We start from the raw sequence: 20,678 nt of genomic DNA, 5'->3' as shown, positions 1-20,678 counted from the left end.
GTCACAATTCAGTATTTAAGTGCAGTCGTAATTATTTCTAAATATATCAGTCATAAAACCAGTTTCTTGTATTATTTATAGCTCAGCTAAATTCAAGACATGCGATGTTCAAGGAAGGCAAATAAACCCACACTATGAAAGCTCACGCGATCCAAACGACGCGACTGTTTACCATCAATGTAGCATTGGCACGTTAGAATGGAAACTTTATTTCCGACCTCACCACAGTAATATGTGTTGCAGTAACTTCTATCTTCCGTATATATATACATACAAGAAATCTCCATCGTTCATTCAATCATCCTTGAAAGCTACGAATACTCGTAAGACTTTTATTATTTGAAACCATACAAAGGCACATTTTTGATATGATGACTGTAATTTATTATTCATAAATATATAAAATTGCATGCAATGACTGTAGTCGTACATATACATCGATTATATTTAGTGTGCTAAGTATTTTGCCCTGTGCTTGGCGTAGGCGTAATTTTTAACTTTTCGGAACTTTCCAGGATGTTCTTAGTTTTACCCCGTTTTGCAAAAGTCTAATTCTCATCAGATCAGATCTCGGAACTCAGAGCGTCGTGCGTTTTGAGGTCCCAGGAAGCTTCCCAGACCCAGACTATGTCTGTATGTATGTGTGTGTGTATAAGTACGTAAACCTCCTATAACATTTGAATGGTTTGTCCGATATATTCACGGTTGGCGCCATTCGAAAGGGCTTGGCTAAACATAACGACCGATTGATTCTGAGACATTTCAAAAGAAACTACGAAAAAATTTGTCAAGAGGAAATTCAAGTTATATCCATTCGGAACACGCAAGTTCTAGGCATTGTCGAAAGCTGCCTATGATTTCGTCAGCCAGCCACGTTGCACATTGGGTATGAAACCTGGCCCACACTGCAAGAGAAAGCCGATCAGAAAAACAGAAGCAGAAAGAGTGTTCAGAAGAGCATACAGATGGACGTATACATAAAATGAAATCATTCTTGCCGCCGTATTTGCACTTACCGCCATAAACTCACTAACTCACCCTGAACTTTCTTTCACACAATACCGATTTATGCCACAAAAACGAAAAATGTGGTCAGGCACTCCTTTAAGGAATCGAAGAAAGAATCTAATTTTATTTATTTGCAGCTCAGATGCTGGTGTCCCTCGACCAGCATACAGAAACTCCTCAACTGGAAGACTTCTTCTGGACGGGCTCTGGAGACGGTCCGCCTCCCCCAGACCTGTATAAACCTTCATTGGTTCCTAGCACACCGCTGGTGCGAACCACTACTGTCCTGGCTACGGTCTACTTGGACTCATATCCACCTCAGGTAACTTTAGTTACAGTTATTTATTAAATCGCTCTAAGTTATCAGGGCTCAACAAGTTCCTTAATAAATATTATGTCTCCCATTTTCAAACGAGCATGAGTAAAAATCTAATCTAATAATCCGGTTGAAAATTAGGTAATTAGTTGTTCAGTTTCTGACAAATATGTGATTTGCCCATTTGTCGCCCTTTGTGTGCGAGTAAGAGTGGGTGAAATAAGAATAAAACAAAAATTAAAGAAGGCTTTAATTAATTATCTAACATCAGTGTCACTCAAAAGTGTTAGCTTGGTATTTCAAATTCATTTAATAAAATTCCAACCGTAACCTAGTTTGATCTCCCATTTAAAAATAAATCTTAAATGCTATGAAGGTAAGGTAAACCGTCCGTTAACAGAGTGTGGTCGATGCAGGCGGTGACAGACAGTTCGGGGGAATGCGTGAACAACTGTGATGTCACGCCAGACAGCCTGGAGCCCGAGATTCCTGAGGACAGGAGGTACTGGCTCCTCACGGTCATCCAGGGCTCCACACCTGATAGTCTTCAGCTGAGGCTTGCGAGGTTATACCAAAAGGCTTTCTTAAGGTATATTATCTATTTTGATTAGGTACATAATTATGCTAACACCTAGCTTAGCACGTATACAAGTATCTAACATTTAAATAAATCATTATGATAATTATAGAAAGTTTTTTTGACAAGAATTATGAACAGTTATAGAAATTTCCATCTCTATAAGTGATTTAATTACTTATTGAAACATTTAGAAGCATAACTGCATAAATTATATAGATAAGCTAATTAAAACCAAGTAGAACTAAAGATCGTAAAAATAATTACAGGCAACAACAAAGACATTTAGGCATTATCAAATCGTTGGACGCACAAACACCAAGAAAAAAACACGATGTTCATTCCTTCGCTGTTAACAAAGACAAGCAAATAGATCAATCACAGTCAGATGGTCAATTTGAAAATTCAAATTTGCAAGAATCAATCGCTAGCTTTAAGGAAATAACCACTGTTACCAAAGAGATAGTTTCGACTGTTATAAAAGATCCAAATTCTTACAATACAATGTCTATGTACCTTGTTAATGATATAGTTGAACCTTCTGATTATGAAATCAATCCAACAAAAGCAAGCGATGTTTCGTGGGTACTTGTCACACCAACATTGAGAAAAAGAGAAGTTAATGAAGGCGAGGAGCTAGATATGCTTAGGGGAGAAATCTTAGATCTTCCTCTTGAAGAAGAAAGCAATGAAACTGTACTGTACAAAAGAGAAATAATAAAACCTGAGCAACAGCCACCGGTTCAAGTACACATACAGAACATATCAGAAGTAAGTTTTTTTTTTTTTATTTAACGTCACTAGCTCAAAATTCAATATTGTAACATTAGGAACATAAAGTATTTATAAATATATGACTGCTATGTGCATATAACAGAATCAGGTTCATGTTATAAGTATTAGGATGTACCATTGCTGTGTATAAATAAATATAAAATGGCGAATAGCGATGTTAATGTTATATGAAAAAATTATTTACCACCAATTATTATCGCAAATTCTATCGAACTTGTGAAGTATATTCTGTATCAGTGCTTTTTCGAATTTCTGTATAGTTTAGAAAAAATCGAGTAAAGACACTGATCGCTTGCAAATCTTTTATACATATATGTAGCTATACATTTTATTATCTATCACCACTTTCAAAAAGTAGCAATAAACACATTGCCAGTTTTTTAAATTCACATTTACAAGTTTTATACATTAATATTTATTCAATGTGATTTAGCAAAAAAATAAACCATACTATCCGTTCACACAATAAATAAAGGTATTATCCGAGAGTTAATTTAACAAATGTGAAATTATTTTTATGAAATATATAAGTTTTCAGTTTATATAACTAATAAAAGTAGAGTTGTCGATGACAGGGTCGACCAAGCACCACAAGCAATGCCTGTTTACCGCATAATGCATGGACTTTCCTCACCATACTACAAGGAAGGAAGAACTCGACGACCCACTGATAATAGATATTATCTTCAATGTATATAACCATCTAGTCCACAGGAACTGGCAGTGTCCAAATCGTATACGTAGTTCTGGTGGGTGGACGGGCGGTACCAGCAGCAGTGGCTGCAAGAGATATGAGGCTGGTGAGAGATGCTGAGGTGGCGAAGGAATTAGGCGCCATCGTTACGACGAAAGCCGAGCGTAAGTTTCAAATGCTGCAATTAAATTATTTTTGCAAGGTCTCGGTTCTGATATAATTTTATTTATATTTTAGTAAGTTTTTAGGTGTCCTTTGTTAAGGGATGTACGATTTTTCTGTTGGAAACCCGTTTGAAATGTCTTATATATTTCTTACTTCCTCTTCTTCTGCGGTACCATTTCTTGATTGATTTTCGTATCTTTATTGCTAAAAAGGTCAATCATTTGCTGTCTATTCGGTGTGCCTATTATTATATCTTGTGTATGTGGGTTACCGGCTCCTTCTTGTTTTATAGCATTAAGTCTATCTGCACTTATAAGTCGTCTATTCTTAAATACTTGTCCTCGTTGGTTGGCTACATGTTGTTTTGTCACATGTGATTTAATATGTGAATCAGCATATTTTATGAATTATTGGGGCAACTGTTGTCTATAAGCTGTTTTATTTCTTTGTAGCCATGTTACTGTGCAGTAGCCTCTAACAAGGGTTTCATAGAGGTCAGCGCTCGTTTTCATATCTATTTACGGGTGCAGATGCTATTGTCTGTGTCATATTGACATGTTGTTGAGTTTGTGTTGTGGATTGTATATTATCAACTTGACCTCCTATTATATTTCAAGGTAAGCTTAAGTATCTCTTCCCATTGCGGTTAAATATATGTACGTACCTAATATAAATTGGTTTATTTATCGGTGTCCCTTTCTTCCTTGAATCTAAAGGTCGGCACAGCATCAGAGATAGATACAATCTACTGTGCAACATTCTCCGACTGCACTGATTGTGATGATGGCTTTGGCACCTAAGAATTATGGTAGTTAAGAAGGTAGGGATGAAAAGACAGAGGTTTGGGTGAAGAAGGGTGGAGGCGGCACGGTGATGTTGTCATATTTTTATTTGTAGAAGGCTGGCACTCGACTCACAACCGTTGACGGATCGAAACTTGTAGCACCCAGCGCCAGCTCCAGGTGCTCCCCGGCGATCGCTCTTGGGAACCGGTCCAAAACGCTTACTTTTTTATTTCTAATCTCGATTATTGAAGAATCACCATTGCTACGTTAGCCATCCAGTAGATAAATATATGCTTGAATAATATGTTGCTCGCACCCTACGATGCTCAGGTGATCGATCAGGGGTGTGATTGGACAGAACTTCATTGGGGTTTCATTATTACTACTACACTAACAAGGAAAAAAAGCAATGATATAAATTTTCAATCAAATAATCAATTTCAATCATAAAAAGGTCTTCAAAGACAGCCTTTTGAAAATATTTTCAAGGCTGTTACATATATGTTCATAAATGTTTCCCGACAAGATATTGAATAGCCTATAAAATACAAAAGGAAGCGTTACATATAGAATTTTATATATTTTATGTTCATACAACTTTTCCGCCCGCATATTTGTGCGAAATTAATGACAATGTTCTAGCTGACATCATACGCAAACACTTTCCGAGAAGATTCAGTTTTAACACCAAACTAAAAACATAATATAAAAAACACGTAAGAAATGCAAATATTTTTTTCCCGCTAAACCACGATAGAAATGGATTTTGGTTAACTAATGCGAGACGGGTATTATAAAGGTGTTTTTACAGAACCTAGTGCATTAGAAGAAATACCTTAATATAATATTACTAAAGGGCGAAAATACAAGCTTCCTAGCGACGCGCAATGAGGTTATCGTACTTGTGAAATAGAAATCAAAGACTTCAAATAAAACGATGCGAACTTTGTCTGGCCATAAATACTGTAAAATTAAAAAAGAAAACAATAAAAAAAGGCGATTAAAGAATTTGACAAAATCCAGTCGGATACCAGAAGATTTTAGTTATATAATGGATATAATATAAGAACCTAGAATCATACCTAACATTTTAGGACTCTTAGCTTATATGAATCATGGTATTTTCAAAACAATGTCTTAAGCGAGACCTAAAGGACGTTCACAGAAAATTTTAATTTACTGACGACATAAACTGGCCTCAACGTTTCAAAACTCCTCAAGAAATGTTGTGAGAAATGAAATGCAAATGGAGGAGGAGAGGAGCATTTGGAATAAGTTTATATTTAATTAATGCTATTATATCAATGTTTATAGTAAGTGGCACTACAGTAATGTTTTATGTAATAGATCAAAAATATCTTATTCATTTAAAAAATATTTATGGCCCGACTAGGTATCCATAATATGTTATAGAAAAGTACTTAATCGAAACACAATGTATGCATTGCAATAATAACGAATTTTATCGCAATGTTGCGTAAACCAATCGAAATAATTTTTACTGCTGGATATCTCACATGACATAAATCATGTAGGTGCGTGTGATGTTGTTCTATTTTAATGAGACATAATGTGTTCCTTAGCAGCGTACCTGAAAGCGGCGGAAGGATTGGAAGGTGAAGCGACGACCGCTGGAGTTCATGGGACAGAACTCTGGGCACTGGCAGTAGGAGCCACCATCGCAATATTGCTTCTGGTTATTCTGTTTGTGTTGCTATGCCTGGCTCATAGGTGAGATATCAGAATGTTCTATTCTAGAAGTTTCTTTTTTAAGAAAATGTGATGCGACAAGCAAGATATTGAACTGATGGTAAGTGTGACACCCTGCTTATTACAATGAAGTTTTTTCAAATGAAAAAATCTTATATACAATTTTAAGTCGGTACCAAGCCTTAAACATAATATTATAAACAGCTTACTTTCTGTAATTATCAACGACGCGACGTCTGCCCACTTGGGTTGTTTTGTTCTAGACCATAGTTTCTCAACCTTATTTTGCTCACCGCCCACTTTGAGAATATGTTTTCTTCTAGAGTATTTTCGCGTATTTTTTTGTCTTTTTAGACTATATTTTTTAATCTACCCACGCCCATCTGCGCCATCTCAATGCCCCCTTATTTTCTCTGGGTCTTCTACTGCCCCCCCGATAGTCTCAAACGCCCACAAGGGGGCGTTATCGCCCACGTTGAGAACCTATGTTCTAGACGAAGCTATCCCGCTCAAAGTTACGCGTGGCGAGTGTAGGTATATTATATTTGGCTCGGCACCAACTTTCCAACTCAAACCTATCAATAGGTGGCACATACAAATAATAGTATTGTATTAATATTAAAGGTATTAATTAGGTTTGCATAAGAGGTGTATTAAATAAACTTTTTAATTTTTGTTTTAATTTTATACTTTTTAGTTTTTGAAGTCGGTTTTGTAAACGATTTATTTTTTATTTTTTACCTATTAGTGTATATAATAGGTTGATCTGTAAGCTCCAGTAGGTTTTTTTCTCTATGACATCAGGTAAACTATAATATTTCGCTGCTTTATTTTGTCATATATTAAATAGTAATTTTTTGAAGTAGCTAAAAATAAAATTTTATATTCCAATAAGAATTACTCTCTCCACCTAAAAGAAAATTAGGAAAATGCATCATTTTGATTTATATCTATCGACAAGTGCTGACGGGGCAAACATTGTTTTGCCCTAAAGATTATGTACCCCGTACCCGCTCACTGTATGAATTGTCATATGAATCTAATGAAATGTCATAGACTGAATTATTTTTATTGCGATTATATAGATATTTTTAAATAAAAAAATATAGGTTCCGGATAAGTAACCAACAATCCTTATCTATATAAATGATCTTCCTAATCTTATAGAGAAAAAACATAAGGTAGTATTGTTTGCGGACGCACTTCACTGATTTTCAAAGTGAAAAGAAACCAAGCTATGTATGACGAAGTGAACGATATTTTATCTGACATCGTGTACTGGTTTAGCGCTAATAACCTATTGTTAAATAGCAAGAAAACTAAATACATTAAATTTACCGTACCAAATATCAAAAATGTAAATGCAAATGTTTTGTTAAACGGAGAGGTGATAGAACCGGTGGAATCTGCTATATTTCTTGGCATAACTCTAGATTCCAAATTACAATGGGGCCCCCATATTGAAGGATTGGCGAACAGACTTAGATCTGCAGCATACGCGGTTAAAGAGACATAGATACGGCGCGACTAGTATACTTTAGTTATTTCCATAGTATTATGTCCTATGGTATATTGCTATGGGGCAACGCTGCCGATATTAATACAATATTTGTGCTGCAGAAGAGGGCTATTCGCGCTATTTATAACCTAGGTCTTAGAGAATCATTGAGAGCAAAATTTAAAGAAATTAACATCTTGACTGTTGCTTCTCAATATATTCTTGATAATGTAATGTATGTTCATTGGCACATAAGTGAATTTGCCAGAAACTGTCATAACCAAAATTTTAACACCAGGAACAGACATAAACTTATGATGCCTACTACTCGGCTAAGTTGAGTTAGTAAGTCTTTTGTGGGGTGATGTATATGCTTTTACAACAAGATCCCAGAAAATGTTCAAAACAAAAGTATAACGTTATTCAAAAGAATTGTTAAAAAACGTTTGTGTGGTAAAGGTTACTATAACATAAATGACTTTCTTAATGATACCACAGATTGGGAATGGAGTGACCGCCCTCAGGCTATTAAATAATAAGTTTAATTGTACAATATTACTTTGTAAACATATTTATTCGATGAAAAAAAAAGCCGCTGAGTTTGTTGCGCCCATTCTTCTCCGGTCAGAGGCATTCATTTTAGAATGGGTGGTAGTTTTTGACTTTCAATAAGTGATGTCACATCCTATTTTGAATAAAAATATTTGAATTTGAATTCTTAAACCTTCTTCGAAGCGTGCTTCGAATCTGCATGCAACATTACCGAATGAAAAAATCCGCTCTCCATTTATTAGTATAGGTTTGTGGACTTAGACTTAGCAGTTAATTGTCAAATTCTACTCTTGAGTTCTTCTTTTACTTTTTGAGTTTTGAAATAATGTATTTGGATTTGTAGGAAAAAATGCGAAAAATCTGCTGCCTCGTTACGTGAATATAGAAGCGAGCTGATGCGTGAAATTGAAAGAAATAAGATTAAACAAGAGCAGGAAAGTAAGAATGGAAAGGTAAGATTATGTTATTTAATAATCTTTTAAAGATCATTTTACCCGGTTTCAAAATGTTAAGGAAGCACTCGTATAAATAATCCTTTGGTGTTACATCAACATGTAAGATAAACATGTATTCTGAATATCTGATCAATGCCAACGAATTACGTCAACATGGTCATGTGTTTTTATAACATCCTTAATGTCAGCTAGAATTATGGTTCTTTCAAATGCATTCTCTCTTTTACATAGAGATAGAAGTTGGTATATTGTTGTCGTCTGCTGGTATTTCCAAAAATGTTCAGAACTAGTGAGATTGTTACAATTTTTTATTAAGTTAAATTAAGCTTTAACATTTAAAATTCCAGCAATTGATAAGTGTTGTGTCTCCGAGCAGAACTCGTCCTAGTAGCGCTTTGTTGCCGATCTACAGAAAAGATAGCTGTTCTGGGTAAGCTGTCACATCTACCTCGTTATTTGAACCTTCACATAAGTACTTTTATTGAAGATCTCGGGTTTTGTGGGATCTCTGACAACACACTTTTACTGTCACTTATACTTTAATTACTTGAACGGTTTCGAAGGTTTTAGGTTTCAAAGAACCTAATAGGTTCTTTGAATTATTCTGTAAATATGTTGTGTCTTTGTAAAGATCATTCAATACCATCAATTTCCTTTTCTTTTATATCCTTTCCTTTATTTTCATCTTTCATTCCTAAGGTATTTATGTATTAAGTGTTTAACAATCGATTTCATGTGAATTAATTCAAAAACCTTTAATTTAATTCTTTTGAGTATTATTTTGTTCCTTCCAGCTCGTCCACATCTTCCAGTGTATCAGAAATAGCGGTAGCGTTACGTCGACGACACAATAAGCCACACGCACTTCGAATGCCTCAAAAGAAAAGAGGTAAATTATTAAAGTAATAATTTTTAATAACTTAAGAACGGTTTAAGAATATAGTATTTTATTAATACTGAACTATGCAGTTACACATTAAACCATATGAAATATTTTCAAAATTACATTGCGCATATCATACCTCTTTCTTCGTATCTATATTTTATAGATTTTTTTGTCTTTTGCGTAATTCGTTTCTTGCGAAAATCAGCTAATTAGCTATAGATGCTCATTTTAAAGCAGAAGTCTCAAAATTCCTACAGCAACAGGATCCTGTCACTACCGAACTTAAAAAAAAAAGTCATCAGTTTTCACATAAAATACGAAGAAACTTCTTCCCCTTATGGGGAGTTCTAAGTAACTTTACTCGTTGAATATTTTTTCTGTTTGTTATGTTCGCAGTCGGTACGACGGATAGTCTTCTGGAAGCGGCAGGAGTGGAAAGTTCGGATAGCTCTAGACAGGCTTCCGCTCCACAAACACCTACCTCGTACCTATCTATGCCTTCAGTTGCCACGTTTCCCAGGTAGACTCCTAGATAGTATATTGAATTACAAATATACACAAGTATGTCAATTTAGTCCAATTGTTTTAAAAAATATGTATAACCAAAAAGTTTATAGAATTTGCTTGATGAAGGTGTAGTAAGCCGAAGTAGTTATATCAATGTAACTAACGATAACTAACATTAAGCTCAGCAGCATAATGTTAGTTATAATGATAGGTAACATTAATTTATTCGATCAACAGTATCAAAAGCTAAACTGTAATCAATAATCAAACACTTTTGCAGAGGTAATATAGTGGAACCATTATCCCGGATTCTGGAACCAGTTTCAGTGAGACATCTAGATATAGATTCTCCGATATCAAGTCCCAAACACTCCAAGCCATCTCATCACAAGGATACAATACCTCGAAGACAGATGCCGTCACAATTAGTACGGTTGGGAAGTATCGACAAGGACCCTGGTGTAATCGGCCCGCTGGTTTGGGACTTACACTGCCAAAGAATAAAAGATGGTAAGCTATTTTAAGAATGAGATTATGTGTGGAGGAATAGTTGTGATATAAGAGTTTAATAATGGAATGGCGGAAATGGTTATCGTATGAATGTACAGCGTGCATAAAGAAATCTACAATAACGTCACTTTAGTTTATTCGAGACAAACTTAGTTTAGAAAAACACACCAAAATACACGTTGTACAATGATATTGCTATTCTTTGAGGTTTGGGATTACCTAAACAAGAAGCATTGGCGAAACAGATAGTAGAAAAATATGTACTTAAATAATTATAGTCTGTAGGTGGGAACACACGTAAGTACTTTGTTTCTTTTTATTTTTATGTTACAATTACGATCTGTGTATAGGTACTGTGCAAACGTGTACCTATACAGCAAGCCCATCTATCAATTCATTAGCACCAAGATTCCGTTGCTAACGTAGTCTTCTAACATCATGAATGTCTTCCATTTTTGTAGCAATATTTAAACTCCTCTGTTTAATCTCTTCTGTCCAAACCATGTAGGTATTTAATAAATATTCCAGCATCTAAGCCATCTACGCCAGTATCGGGAAGCAAGGAAGCCGGTCCTTCCCGAATGAGGCAGCGATTCAACGAGTTAATGGACGATGCGTTCACTCTGTTCGGCAGTGCGGGCTCTGCCACCGACGCGGGCACTCTATCCAGAGAAACTAGCCAAGAGAAGAATATTGGTGGGCATTACATTAAAATTTAGAGATTATATAACTGATTACCATGTATTTGAGTTATTATGGGTAATTTTTATCTTAGAAGTTTTTTTATAATGTGGGCTTGGTCCTTCCGAAATCGGCAAGTGCCCCAATGCACTAGATTTTTCTGATACATCAAAATCGAAAGTGCCGTACGGTACACTATGCCCTAACCAGGTTAATTTTTCTATCTAAAAAAAGTGCCTTGCGATATTATAAAGGATGGCACCGTCTATGATCCGATTGGCTATATCTCCGTTCGTCACTTATTCCTGTTAAAACCTTACTTTGATTTTTAAAACTTTCAGATCCAACATCGACGATAGCGCAAGCACGTAACGAGAACGTCCGACTATCTCACACACCCGCGAGAGGTCAATCTGCCGGAACGGGGTGAGTTTTTAACTTTGTTTGTAGAAATTCTGTCCTCTATGTTGTAATATAATCGCACCTTTTATTCTCTCTATAAGGGCAAACTCTCAGCTCAATTTATACCGTGGCAGGAGGCTGACCTCTGGCTCAGTGACCATTTGAAGTGACTACGAAGTTTTTGTTTGATATTTTGGGTCATCCCATATTTTTCACTTTTCTAGTGACAGTTTGGTACGATTAGGAAATATTGATTTAGCTAAAAAATCCGGTCGGAGACTAACAGTACATAAAATAGGTATTTCATTAAAACCGTCTTCAAGCAGAGAAAATTCTTTCAAAATTCTTTGAAAATCATGATGACATTTAAATATTTCCAACGTTAACATTTTCACGTTTTGTAGACGCAGCAACATGGCCACCGAGTCGAGGGTGAGGCCCAGAACAACTTTCACACGAACGTCTGAAGCGAGGGCGCCGCCCCCCACCAGCGCTTGGGGACCTACTTCACCACACGTGAGACATATAACTATTATAATATAATACTACGCAGACGTGGTCACTAAATATCGGCTTCATGAGGAAGCTCATGGTTGCTCAGAGGGCAATGGAGAGGGCTATGCTTGGAGTTTCCCTGCGAGATCGAATAAAATAATATGAGGAGATCTGTAGAAGAACCAAAGTTACTGACATAGCCCAAATGATTGCGAAACTTAAGTGGCAGTGGGCAGGGCACATAGTTCAACGGAGAGCTGCCACGTACTGGAAGACGCAGTGTTGGTAGGCCCCCACAAGATGGACCGACGATCTGGTCAAGATCACCGGAATACGTTAGACGAGGGCAACGCAGGACCGGTCGTCGTGAAGATCTTTGGGGGAGGCCTTTGTCCAGCAGTGCACATCTTCCGGCTGATGATGAAGAAGAGCGGCTCGAAGCATAGACGATCGTGTGGCTTGATTTTTTTGCATCTAGGTTAAGATGACAGTATAATTTATTATAAAGCCTATTCATTAGCCAGTCACATGATCTAACTTCACACTAATTTTCATCAAGATCGTGTAAGCCGTTCTCGAAGTACTACTTCTAAAAGGACATACATATTATACAGATACACATTTCAAAAATCATATAATTCGTGTCTATCAGTCTGAAAACGATTACTTATCGCAAAAAATATAATTACAGGCAGAGGCTACGACTGATATCGTATTTGTCGTCAATTTCGTTTGATGGAAAGCGACCAACAATGAAGATGGTCCAAAAGAGGTTTTATCATAACAGGCCATCATAAATGTATATCCTGAGTAACTCTTGTAATTCTTGATCCTGAGGTTAATTTTCTGAAAAAATGAGGCCCTTTTTTGGCATGTGTGGCTTTGGGTCGTTTGATCTGTTGATCATCACCCATTCACATTTTAACACCATAGGTAGACAGTGCCGAATACTATTAGCGGCTTTTTTATAGGGATTCATTTATATATCGACCCAGAAGTAAAGTCAACCACAGAAAATAGATCTCATTATTTCGTTTTGGGTATAGATCTAAGATCTGTTCTACAGTAACGTGATGTTTATTCGTTTCAGTCATCTACGATTCGAACTGCATCGAAAGTCCCGGTGGTAAACATGACTTTATTAACGACAGAAGGTAAACTTCCACCAGAGGACCCCGCCATCCCGCTCATATCCGCCATCAAGAGTGAAATACAACGCGTCAGAGAAAATGCACTAAGACATAACAATAACTAAATAGATATCATGAATTAATTATTACAGTCTACCTGAATATGATCTGAAATCTGAATTACTCTAAATACCAAAAAATGTTTCACTATTATTTGTACCCCCGCCATATTGGCAATGTTATTAATTTGATAATTTATACGTCTAGGCAGAGCTGCTAGAAAACAGGCCAGATTTACTACTTCAGTGTACGTGATAAGCTACGTTTTACACTAACAACAAGTCATTCACTGTGTTAGTGTGTGTGCGTTACTCAAAATAGAGGTTAACTGTGAACCTCAGGTTTTTTCAACGTTTTCACAGCTGTCACAGTCTATCTAGATGTATATAAATGACCTAAGGATTTTAATTATTTTTAATATTGATAGTAGATATTTATGTTGCCGTTTTATTCCTATTATCGTGTGTTAGGACTTAGGTATAATTTAATCATAGTTTTTTATAAGTACTTATATTAATTTTTAAACATCGGGTAGGTAGATGTGCTGTAGATATTATGTAAAATGTTAATATATCGCGATATAATATATATTATTTTATTGGGTGCAATTACTACTTGTGACAGTAATCACGACCATCATGTTCTCGAAGCATCCTTACATAAACATTGAGTTCAAGCTCTAAAGGTTGATGCATCCAATATAGGTACGATAATTTATATTTAAACATTTAATTCTTTATTATTTGTCATGAAATAATTTAAATTATTTAAACACGACTCATATATTGAATGCAGCACCTTACAAACTAATTTATTGTGTATATTACAGCCATTGTAAAATACTCTATTTGATTGAAAAGAGTGGCCGTTGAGTTTCTTGTATGTTCTTCTCGCGAGCTCGACTTTTTACGAACATAATATGGTAAATTCAGTAATTTAAATGAAAAATTTATAGTGTCGATTCAGAAGTACTTAGTTTAAGCCTATTAATAAAGTTTATTTGAGTTTGACTTTGTACAATAATTATTTTAAAGTCGTAGAGGTGTCGATAGTGGTTTAGGTACATATTGTAAATCGACGACGGCGAGACGACTTCTAGAATACAGAACAGAGACTTTGAAGTTTTTTTATGTGAAAGTTTCTTGTTCAGTTCGTTCATTTCAAAAGTCATCAAAGTTAAGTGCTTGTGTTTGAAATGTTACTTGATGGTTAGTTAGTTTGGCGGCACTGAGAAGGTGATCAAGTCATCTTCATAACTTCAGTTGACATATTGTTACAAAAAGTTGGGTAGCAAGAAATAACATTATCATTACTTATTACCTAACTTTTATGCGGTACCTATAACTTTCCTAAAAACACCTGTTATTAAATTAATTTTGTTTATGTCCCACGCTAGCCCAAACTTTGACAGTTCTTGAAACGTTTAAAAACTCTGATGAGTTAGGAAACTCAACTCAGAACATCGAAATCAAAGAATATCGAACCACACTTTTTATAAATAACTAGGTCCCCTTTCCTCGCCCAATTTGCGTATCTCCCCATAATGCAGGGTTCATCTTTATTATTATATCTGCTACCATAAACGGAGCATTTATCGTAGTAGACATCTTTAGAGACGGGTAATTTTTATTGTCAACAAGACTACATACATCAGTTGCAATTAAATGGCGCTATTCTTTTATTTTATGGTAAGTGTAAACACTAGACTAGAATATAGATTATCTTTTTACATTTATTTTTATACTTTTTGCCATATTTAACTATTACTATTTTAAGTGCACAAGTATGTGTTTCTATACTTTTTAAAATACAACAATCATATAGATGCCTACGGACCTAGATCACTCAACATAGGTAGGTCCCTACTAGGTGCCTAGGGACCTAGTTCACTAAACATAGGTAGGTCCCGACTTAATGTAAAAATTTAAATTTTTAAGTTACTTTTTTTATCAAGGGAACTTTTTAAACATTTATTAGAATATCTTTTCAAAACTTTTATTATTATGTTCATGTTTTTAGTGTTGAAAGGTTTAAGTACTAAGTATAATCTATATTGGCGTTAGTATTTTTATTGCAATTAAATTAATATTAATGATTGTAATTTATAATTCAGTGCTCATACATGGACTCTCATGAATGGCAATAAAATGGCGTGATAATAATTATTTCGTCTCAATAGTTGGGTAATTTGAGACTTGAATAGTACTTGTACAATTACCTACATATTCTTTGCCTATAGCACTACTGGTTTACACGTACCTACCCGTATTATAGTTTTTATATATATTCGCGGGATCCCGCATGTAGTAACCAATATAGTCTAAGGCAATTATAGGTGCGATATGTGGTCTTTGCCTACCCCTGTAATGATTATGTAGGTAGGTAAGTATTCGAACGTAAATATTACAAAAAATAATAAGTAATAAAAGACTATTAGTTACTTACTTACATTGTAGTTATTGTGAGATCAAATCAAATTAATGTAAGACAACAAAAGAGTGGAATTAAAAAACTCAGTTTTATCGCCAACATGTGACTGAAAATGTTTACGTGGTAAACGTAACAGGTCCTGTCCAGGGTATCATCCGCAAAACTATTTCTTCTGCTTCTCTGTAATCGTAATACCGCATTAGGTATGCGGGACGTGAGAATGACGCGGGATTTCGGAATACCGAGATTGCAAGCCCTAGGTACCTAGTACTAACAACATCTAATTATGAAATAATCGTAGGTTCCATTAGATCAGCTCGGAATTTATTGCCTATGTAAGAAAATAATAACCTCCTTCATGTAAACTTTTTTAAGTACCTACACATAGCACTTTATTTTTTAGAGAAATATCTATAAATAATTATTCGGGTGTGTTCAGGTTAAGTCGTTAACATCGCCTTATGTTTGTGGTGAATTTATGTTTTTTGTTGCCACACCGTTTTTTTTTGTAGTAAGTAGACATTTTTTTTACCGATTAATTAAATTATACCTAGGCACGGTTAATAATTTATATTAGAATCAATATGTATAAGTATGAATCATTCTTCTAATAGATTAATAATGAAACAGGTAGGTACACAATTGTTGCCAATTACTTATTAAATAAATGTAACGACGATTAATGTTGCGTAATGTAGGTAAGTTGTATTTTTAACGTTCATAAAAATACATGCAATTATGTATTTGTTTTATTTCTACTTTCCTACAATCACTCCTGTTTTCCCAATAAGTACCTACCTACGCAGACATTACTGTTATCCTTCATTTACCACGGTCCGACTTTTTATGTTATTATTTATAGTTAACTACGTATTAGTTATTTAATTATATACAGTAACTATGGATTTTGCAGATATGAATTAAATGTAGCTACATACTTGTTATCGCATTTTCTGACGATAAAAAAAAATGAACGAAATCGGTGCACTAATTAGGTCAAAAAGTAGACTTTTCATTTTGAGCAAATATGAACGCACTGTAGAATTAGGTCACCTGAACTTGAATCTTTGAACATTAAAATTGCTGCGCGCTTCAAGTTCAAAATCGCTGGTCGTTCATCGGACAGATTTAAAGCGATGTTTCTTGTGACTTCAAAAAGCCAAAATGTGCATCGCTCCAGAGGTCGCTAAATTTATTTTGTTTGAAAGATTCACTTTTTCAATTTAGTTTGAAAAAAAATCCGATACTTCTATGCACTAGTATTACTTATATTTTTATTTATTTCATAGATATTCAATCCATACTGTATAGTTGTCTTGCAACACATAATAGCACGGTGGGTGCCTAATTTGGGGCAAGAAAATTTGTTTAAAAGTATGGCAATACCTAGGTAACACTGAAAATGTTTAGAAAATGAAAAACGGCTTAATCTAGAAAGTTGCCAATACTTTTATTGTTTTTCAAAGTAATCTCCGTTCCTCTCTACACATCGTCGCATTCGATGGAACCACTTAGAAAAGCAGTGGGCCCATTCTTCCTTAGCGGTCTCTTCTATGGCATTTTCGTACGCTTTCACCGCATCGTCAGGGCTCGTAAAGCGAATACCTCAAATTTTACCTTTAGTTCTTGGAAATAAATAAAAGTCGCAGGGCGCCAGGTCAGGACTGTATTATGGCGGATGACTCACTATCTCGACACCTGCCATATATTCAACAGTCCGTTTTAAGGAGTGCGCTGAAGCATTGTTGTGGTGAAGGAGGATCCTGCTTCGAGGGCGCTGCCTTCGAATTTTTTCCAAGACAACAGGCAAACAGCGATTGACATACTAGTCTGCAGTAACTTCCTTCTTCCAGCACAACTGTCGCGAAATGACCTTTCCGACCAAAGAATGAGGCAATCATCTATTTTCCTCGACTTTCTTTCTTTACCTTAGTTGGCCGATCCTCGAAAGGAAATTGTCTTTTGGTTTTGGGTTCGTAGCAATATATCGAGCTTTCATCACCTTTGACGATGTCAAATACAGCATTTGAATCACCATCGTTGAATTCATCTAACAATTGGCGACACCAGTCCATGCGAAGGTGTTTCTGGTCGTCCGCGTCGGTTAAAGTATGGGGAATCCATCTGGTACAAAGCTCCCTGACGCCTATATGTTCGTATAATATTTTTTGAAAATGACTCATACCAATGCCTAGGCTTGCCCGTATCTGCTGATAGGTCACTCTCTTATCTTCCTCTATCATGCGTCGCATAGCACTGATGTTATCTTCAGTAGTCGCTGTTAAAGGACGTCCCTCACGCGAACCATCATTGAGATTGCTACGTCCACGCTTAAACTCGTTAAATCAATTGTAAATAGTGGCACGATATGGGGCTTCATTAGGAAATGCTAATCGCAGCCTATAGCTTTGTTGTTGAGTAAGTCCACAACGATAGTTATAATAAATCATTGACCGAAAATTTTCTCGCGTTAGGTTCATTTTCACGTTTAACAAGAGTTTTGTATTTGCCGCCAATTCACAAAAACAAATGAATGCAACATACTACATTAGGTTACCAAAGAGTTCTAAAATTTAAATTCAAAAAGAGTTTTCATTAGCAATGTTTCTAACTGGTCAGTTCTAAACATTTTCAGTATTACCCACGTAATACTTTTCCAGCTTCTGCAAACAGCACCACTTCAATACAAGGTTCCTGGTTATCTTGACCTGTTAATATTTTATAGTTATAATATAAAATTTACATACTTTTTACACAAATTATCTTGCCCCAAATTAAGCATATATAGCCTGTGTTATGGGTTACAAGACAACGATATATTTAATACAATATACTTACTTAAACATACATAAATTCATATAAACATACATAAATACATTTAAACATCCATGACTCGGAAACAAACATCCATATTCATCATATAAATGAACCGGGATTCGAACCCGGGACCTCTAGCTTAGTAGGTAGGATCGCTAACCAGGTTGAAGTAAAACTCATTTTTCATAGCTGAACAGATTGTTAAGAAATGTCCTTTTACTTCGTGGTCAGGACAATCCATGCGTCTGCTGCTCGTCATACAATTAAATAGATGATTGACTGGTATTTTACCCTTCAAGACTCAACTATTCAACAGTTTATACTTTCGAAAAATTACATGAAACTTTATTATAAGAAAATATTCTACCGCGTTTTCCGAGACTGTTCCTGGCCATTTTATAAGATAAAAATAAATGTTGATAAATTCAGACTGGCTATTTAAATAAGTCAATAAATAAAACTCACAGTAATATAAAGTCTTTAATACTTTGTACCGTTCCTGATATAAAAGTCACTTAAATATATTTACAAATACAATATTTTTAATACAAACATATACATTTACAACTATGTTAACATTTAATTATGTGCTAAGAATTTCACAGCAAAGTTAAACTTAATTACACCCAACATTGAAAACCAACTTAGCATCACTTTAAACAAGTAATACTTATTTATTTAATAATTGGAAGAACTGAAACGTTCACACTGTGTAAGTAGTAGCATCATAATTTATGTGGCTTTGTTTAATTAACATTTTAACAGTTGATATTGACTTAAAGTCTGACGGTAAGTTTATTTTTACTAACGATTTAAATCTAATATAAATAAATAACTAACAAGAACTTGTTTTACTTCGTGAGTTATCTCGATTATAGCCATTGATTACCGATATGAAAACCAAAATATAAAATAAATTAATGAATATTAAAACACGTTCTTAATAATATTGCTTAAAAAATAACAAATTTTGTGATATTTTGTAATAATCGTTGCTGACTCCTGCCCGTTATAACTATTAAAAATATATGCAATTGTGTTAATTAAAAATTTTAAACCGATTGAACAATTCTACCTTTATAACGTCTTTAATATTGAACCAGCTACCAGATAATTTAATAGTATTATTAAATTACACTAAATTTCATCGCTTCAACGCTAATGAATAATTATTGCTTCAGTAACAGTTCCACACTCCACAGCGAGTTAAAATACTTATTTGTTTCATTTATAAACCTTGTAAAAATCAAATAACTAATTTTGAGAAAAAGTAAAGATTCGGCAACTCTAATAAATGATTCGGCAACGAAAACAAAAACACTCTAGACCGATTTTTTCAATAAAACTTTTACAGTGAAATTAAATAACTATAAACAATTTTTTTTGTGAAAGGCAAACGAAACCGAATAAAAAGTACTTAAAGTCTAACCGGTCAGAACTTTTTTCAGATTCCCAAGCCTTGTATCACAATTAAATATTTTACAAAATGTTTATAAAACATGATCTGAATAATAGATACAACACTTCGAAATTTGAAAAATAACAACTTAAAGATAATGAAAAATTACAACAATATCTACTTACTTTATATTAAAAACAATCAAATCATAATTGTAGTAAAACAAATACAGACTATAATATCTTCATTGTATTGACAAGTTGTATTAAATTTCATTGGCATTTTCACAAAAATGTTCTCTCACTATTTATACCCAATTTATTTTGTTATCATAGTTGAGTAGTATAAACATCATTATATAAACTCATTTGCAAAATAGTTAAAAAAAACTAAAAAGCACGCTTTATATAAAATTCAACTAAAAAATAGAAAATAAATTTAAATTGAAAATATAAAATAGTAAAATAATTAAAAATAAATAATAATATCTTAAAAAGCACCCCACGCTTTTTTTTACAATAAAATATATTTTTTTTTACACTATTTTCAATTTAAATTTATTTTCTATTTTTTAGTTGAATTTTATATAAAACGTGCTTTTTAGTTTTTTTTTACTTATTATTTATTTTTCATTTTTTAGTCAAATTAGTGTAATGTCATCGGTCCTCGATAAATCTACAAAGTTTGAACGAAATCTAGCCGTTTAGAGTGGGTCAAAATCGCGCCCAAAGAAGTCGGTTACAAACATACAAACATACAGGTGAAGCTAATATAAAGCGTATAAAAACGGGCGGTTTAAAGTTTCC

At 34.5% G+C, this 20,678-nt stretch overlaps 1 protein-coding gene across 1 annotated transcript; it reads left to right on the top strand.

Annotated features, from left to right (window-relative positions):
• The first annotated feature begins 2,386 nt into the window (after positions 1–2,386).
• Positions 2,387–15,616, top strand: LOC126978116 (uncharacterized). Its single transcript, XM_050826847.1, has 12 exons — positions 2,387–2,672; positions 3,404–3,554; positions 5,927–6,071; positions 8,444–8,552; positions 8,903–8,985; positions 9,350–9,444; positions 9,838–9,961; positions 10,229–10,458; positions 10,987–11,154; positions 11,481–11,565; positions 11,946–12,057; positions 13,127–15,616. The coding sequence occupies exons 1-12, from the start codon at positions 2,406–2,408 to the stop codon at positions 13,289–13,291; spliced, it is 1,734 nt and encodes a 577-aa protein (XP_050682804.1). The 5' UTR covers positions 2,387–2,405; the 3' UTR covers positions 13,292–15,616.
• The last annotated feature ends 5,062 nt before the right edge of the window (positions 15,617–20,678 follow it).

This window comes from Leptidea sinapis, chromosome 47, assembly GCF_905404315.1.
Source record: "Leptidea sinapis chromosome 47, ilLepSina1.1, whole genome shotgun sequence".
Classification (NCBI taxonomy): Eukaryota; Metazoa; Arthropoda; class Insecta; order Lepidoptera; family Pieridae; genus Leptidea; species Leptidea sinapis.
Note: the sequence above shows the minus strand (reverse complement) of the source record. Positions and strands in the feature narration are given on the sequence as shown.

Excerpts from the sequence above, each read along its gene's own strand:
- LOC126978116 (XM_050826847.1), top strand. The coding sequence starts at position 2,406 with ATGTCTATGTACCTTGTTAATGATATAGTTGAACCTTCTGATTATGAA. Across the intron at positions 11,155-11,480 it reads TAGCCAAGAGAAGAATATTG|ATCCAACATCGACGATAGCG; the intron begins GTGGGCATTACA and ends TAAAACTTTCAG. Across the intron at positions 11,566-11,945 it reads GGTCAATCTGCCGGAACGGG|ACGCAGCAACATGGCCACCG; the intron begins GTGAGTTTTTAA and ends CACGTTTTGTAG.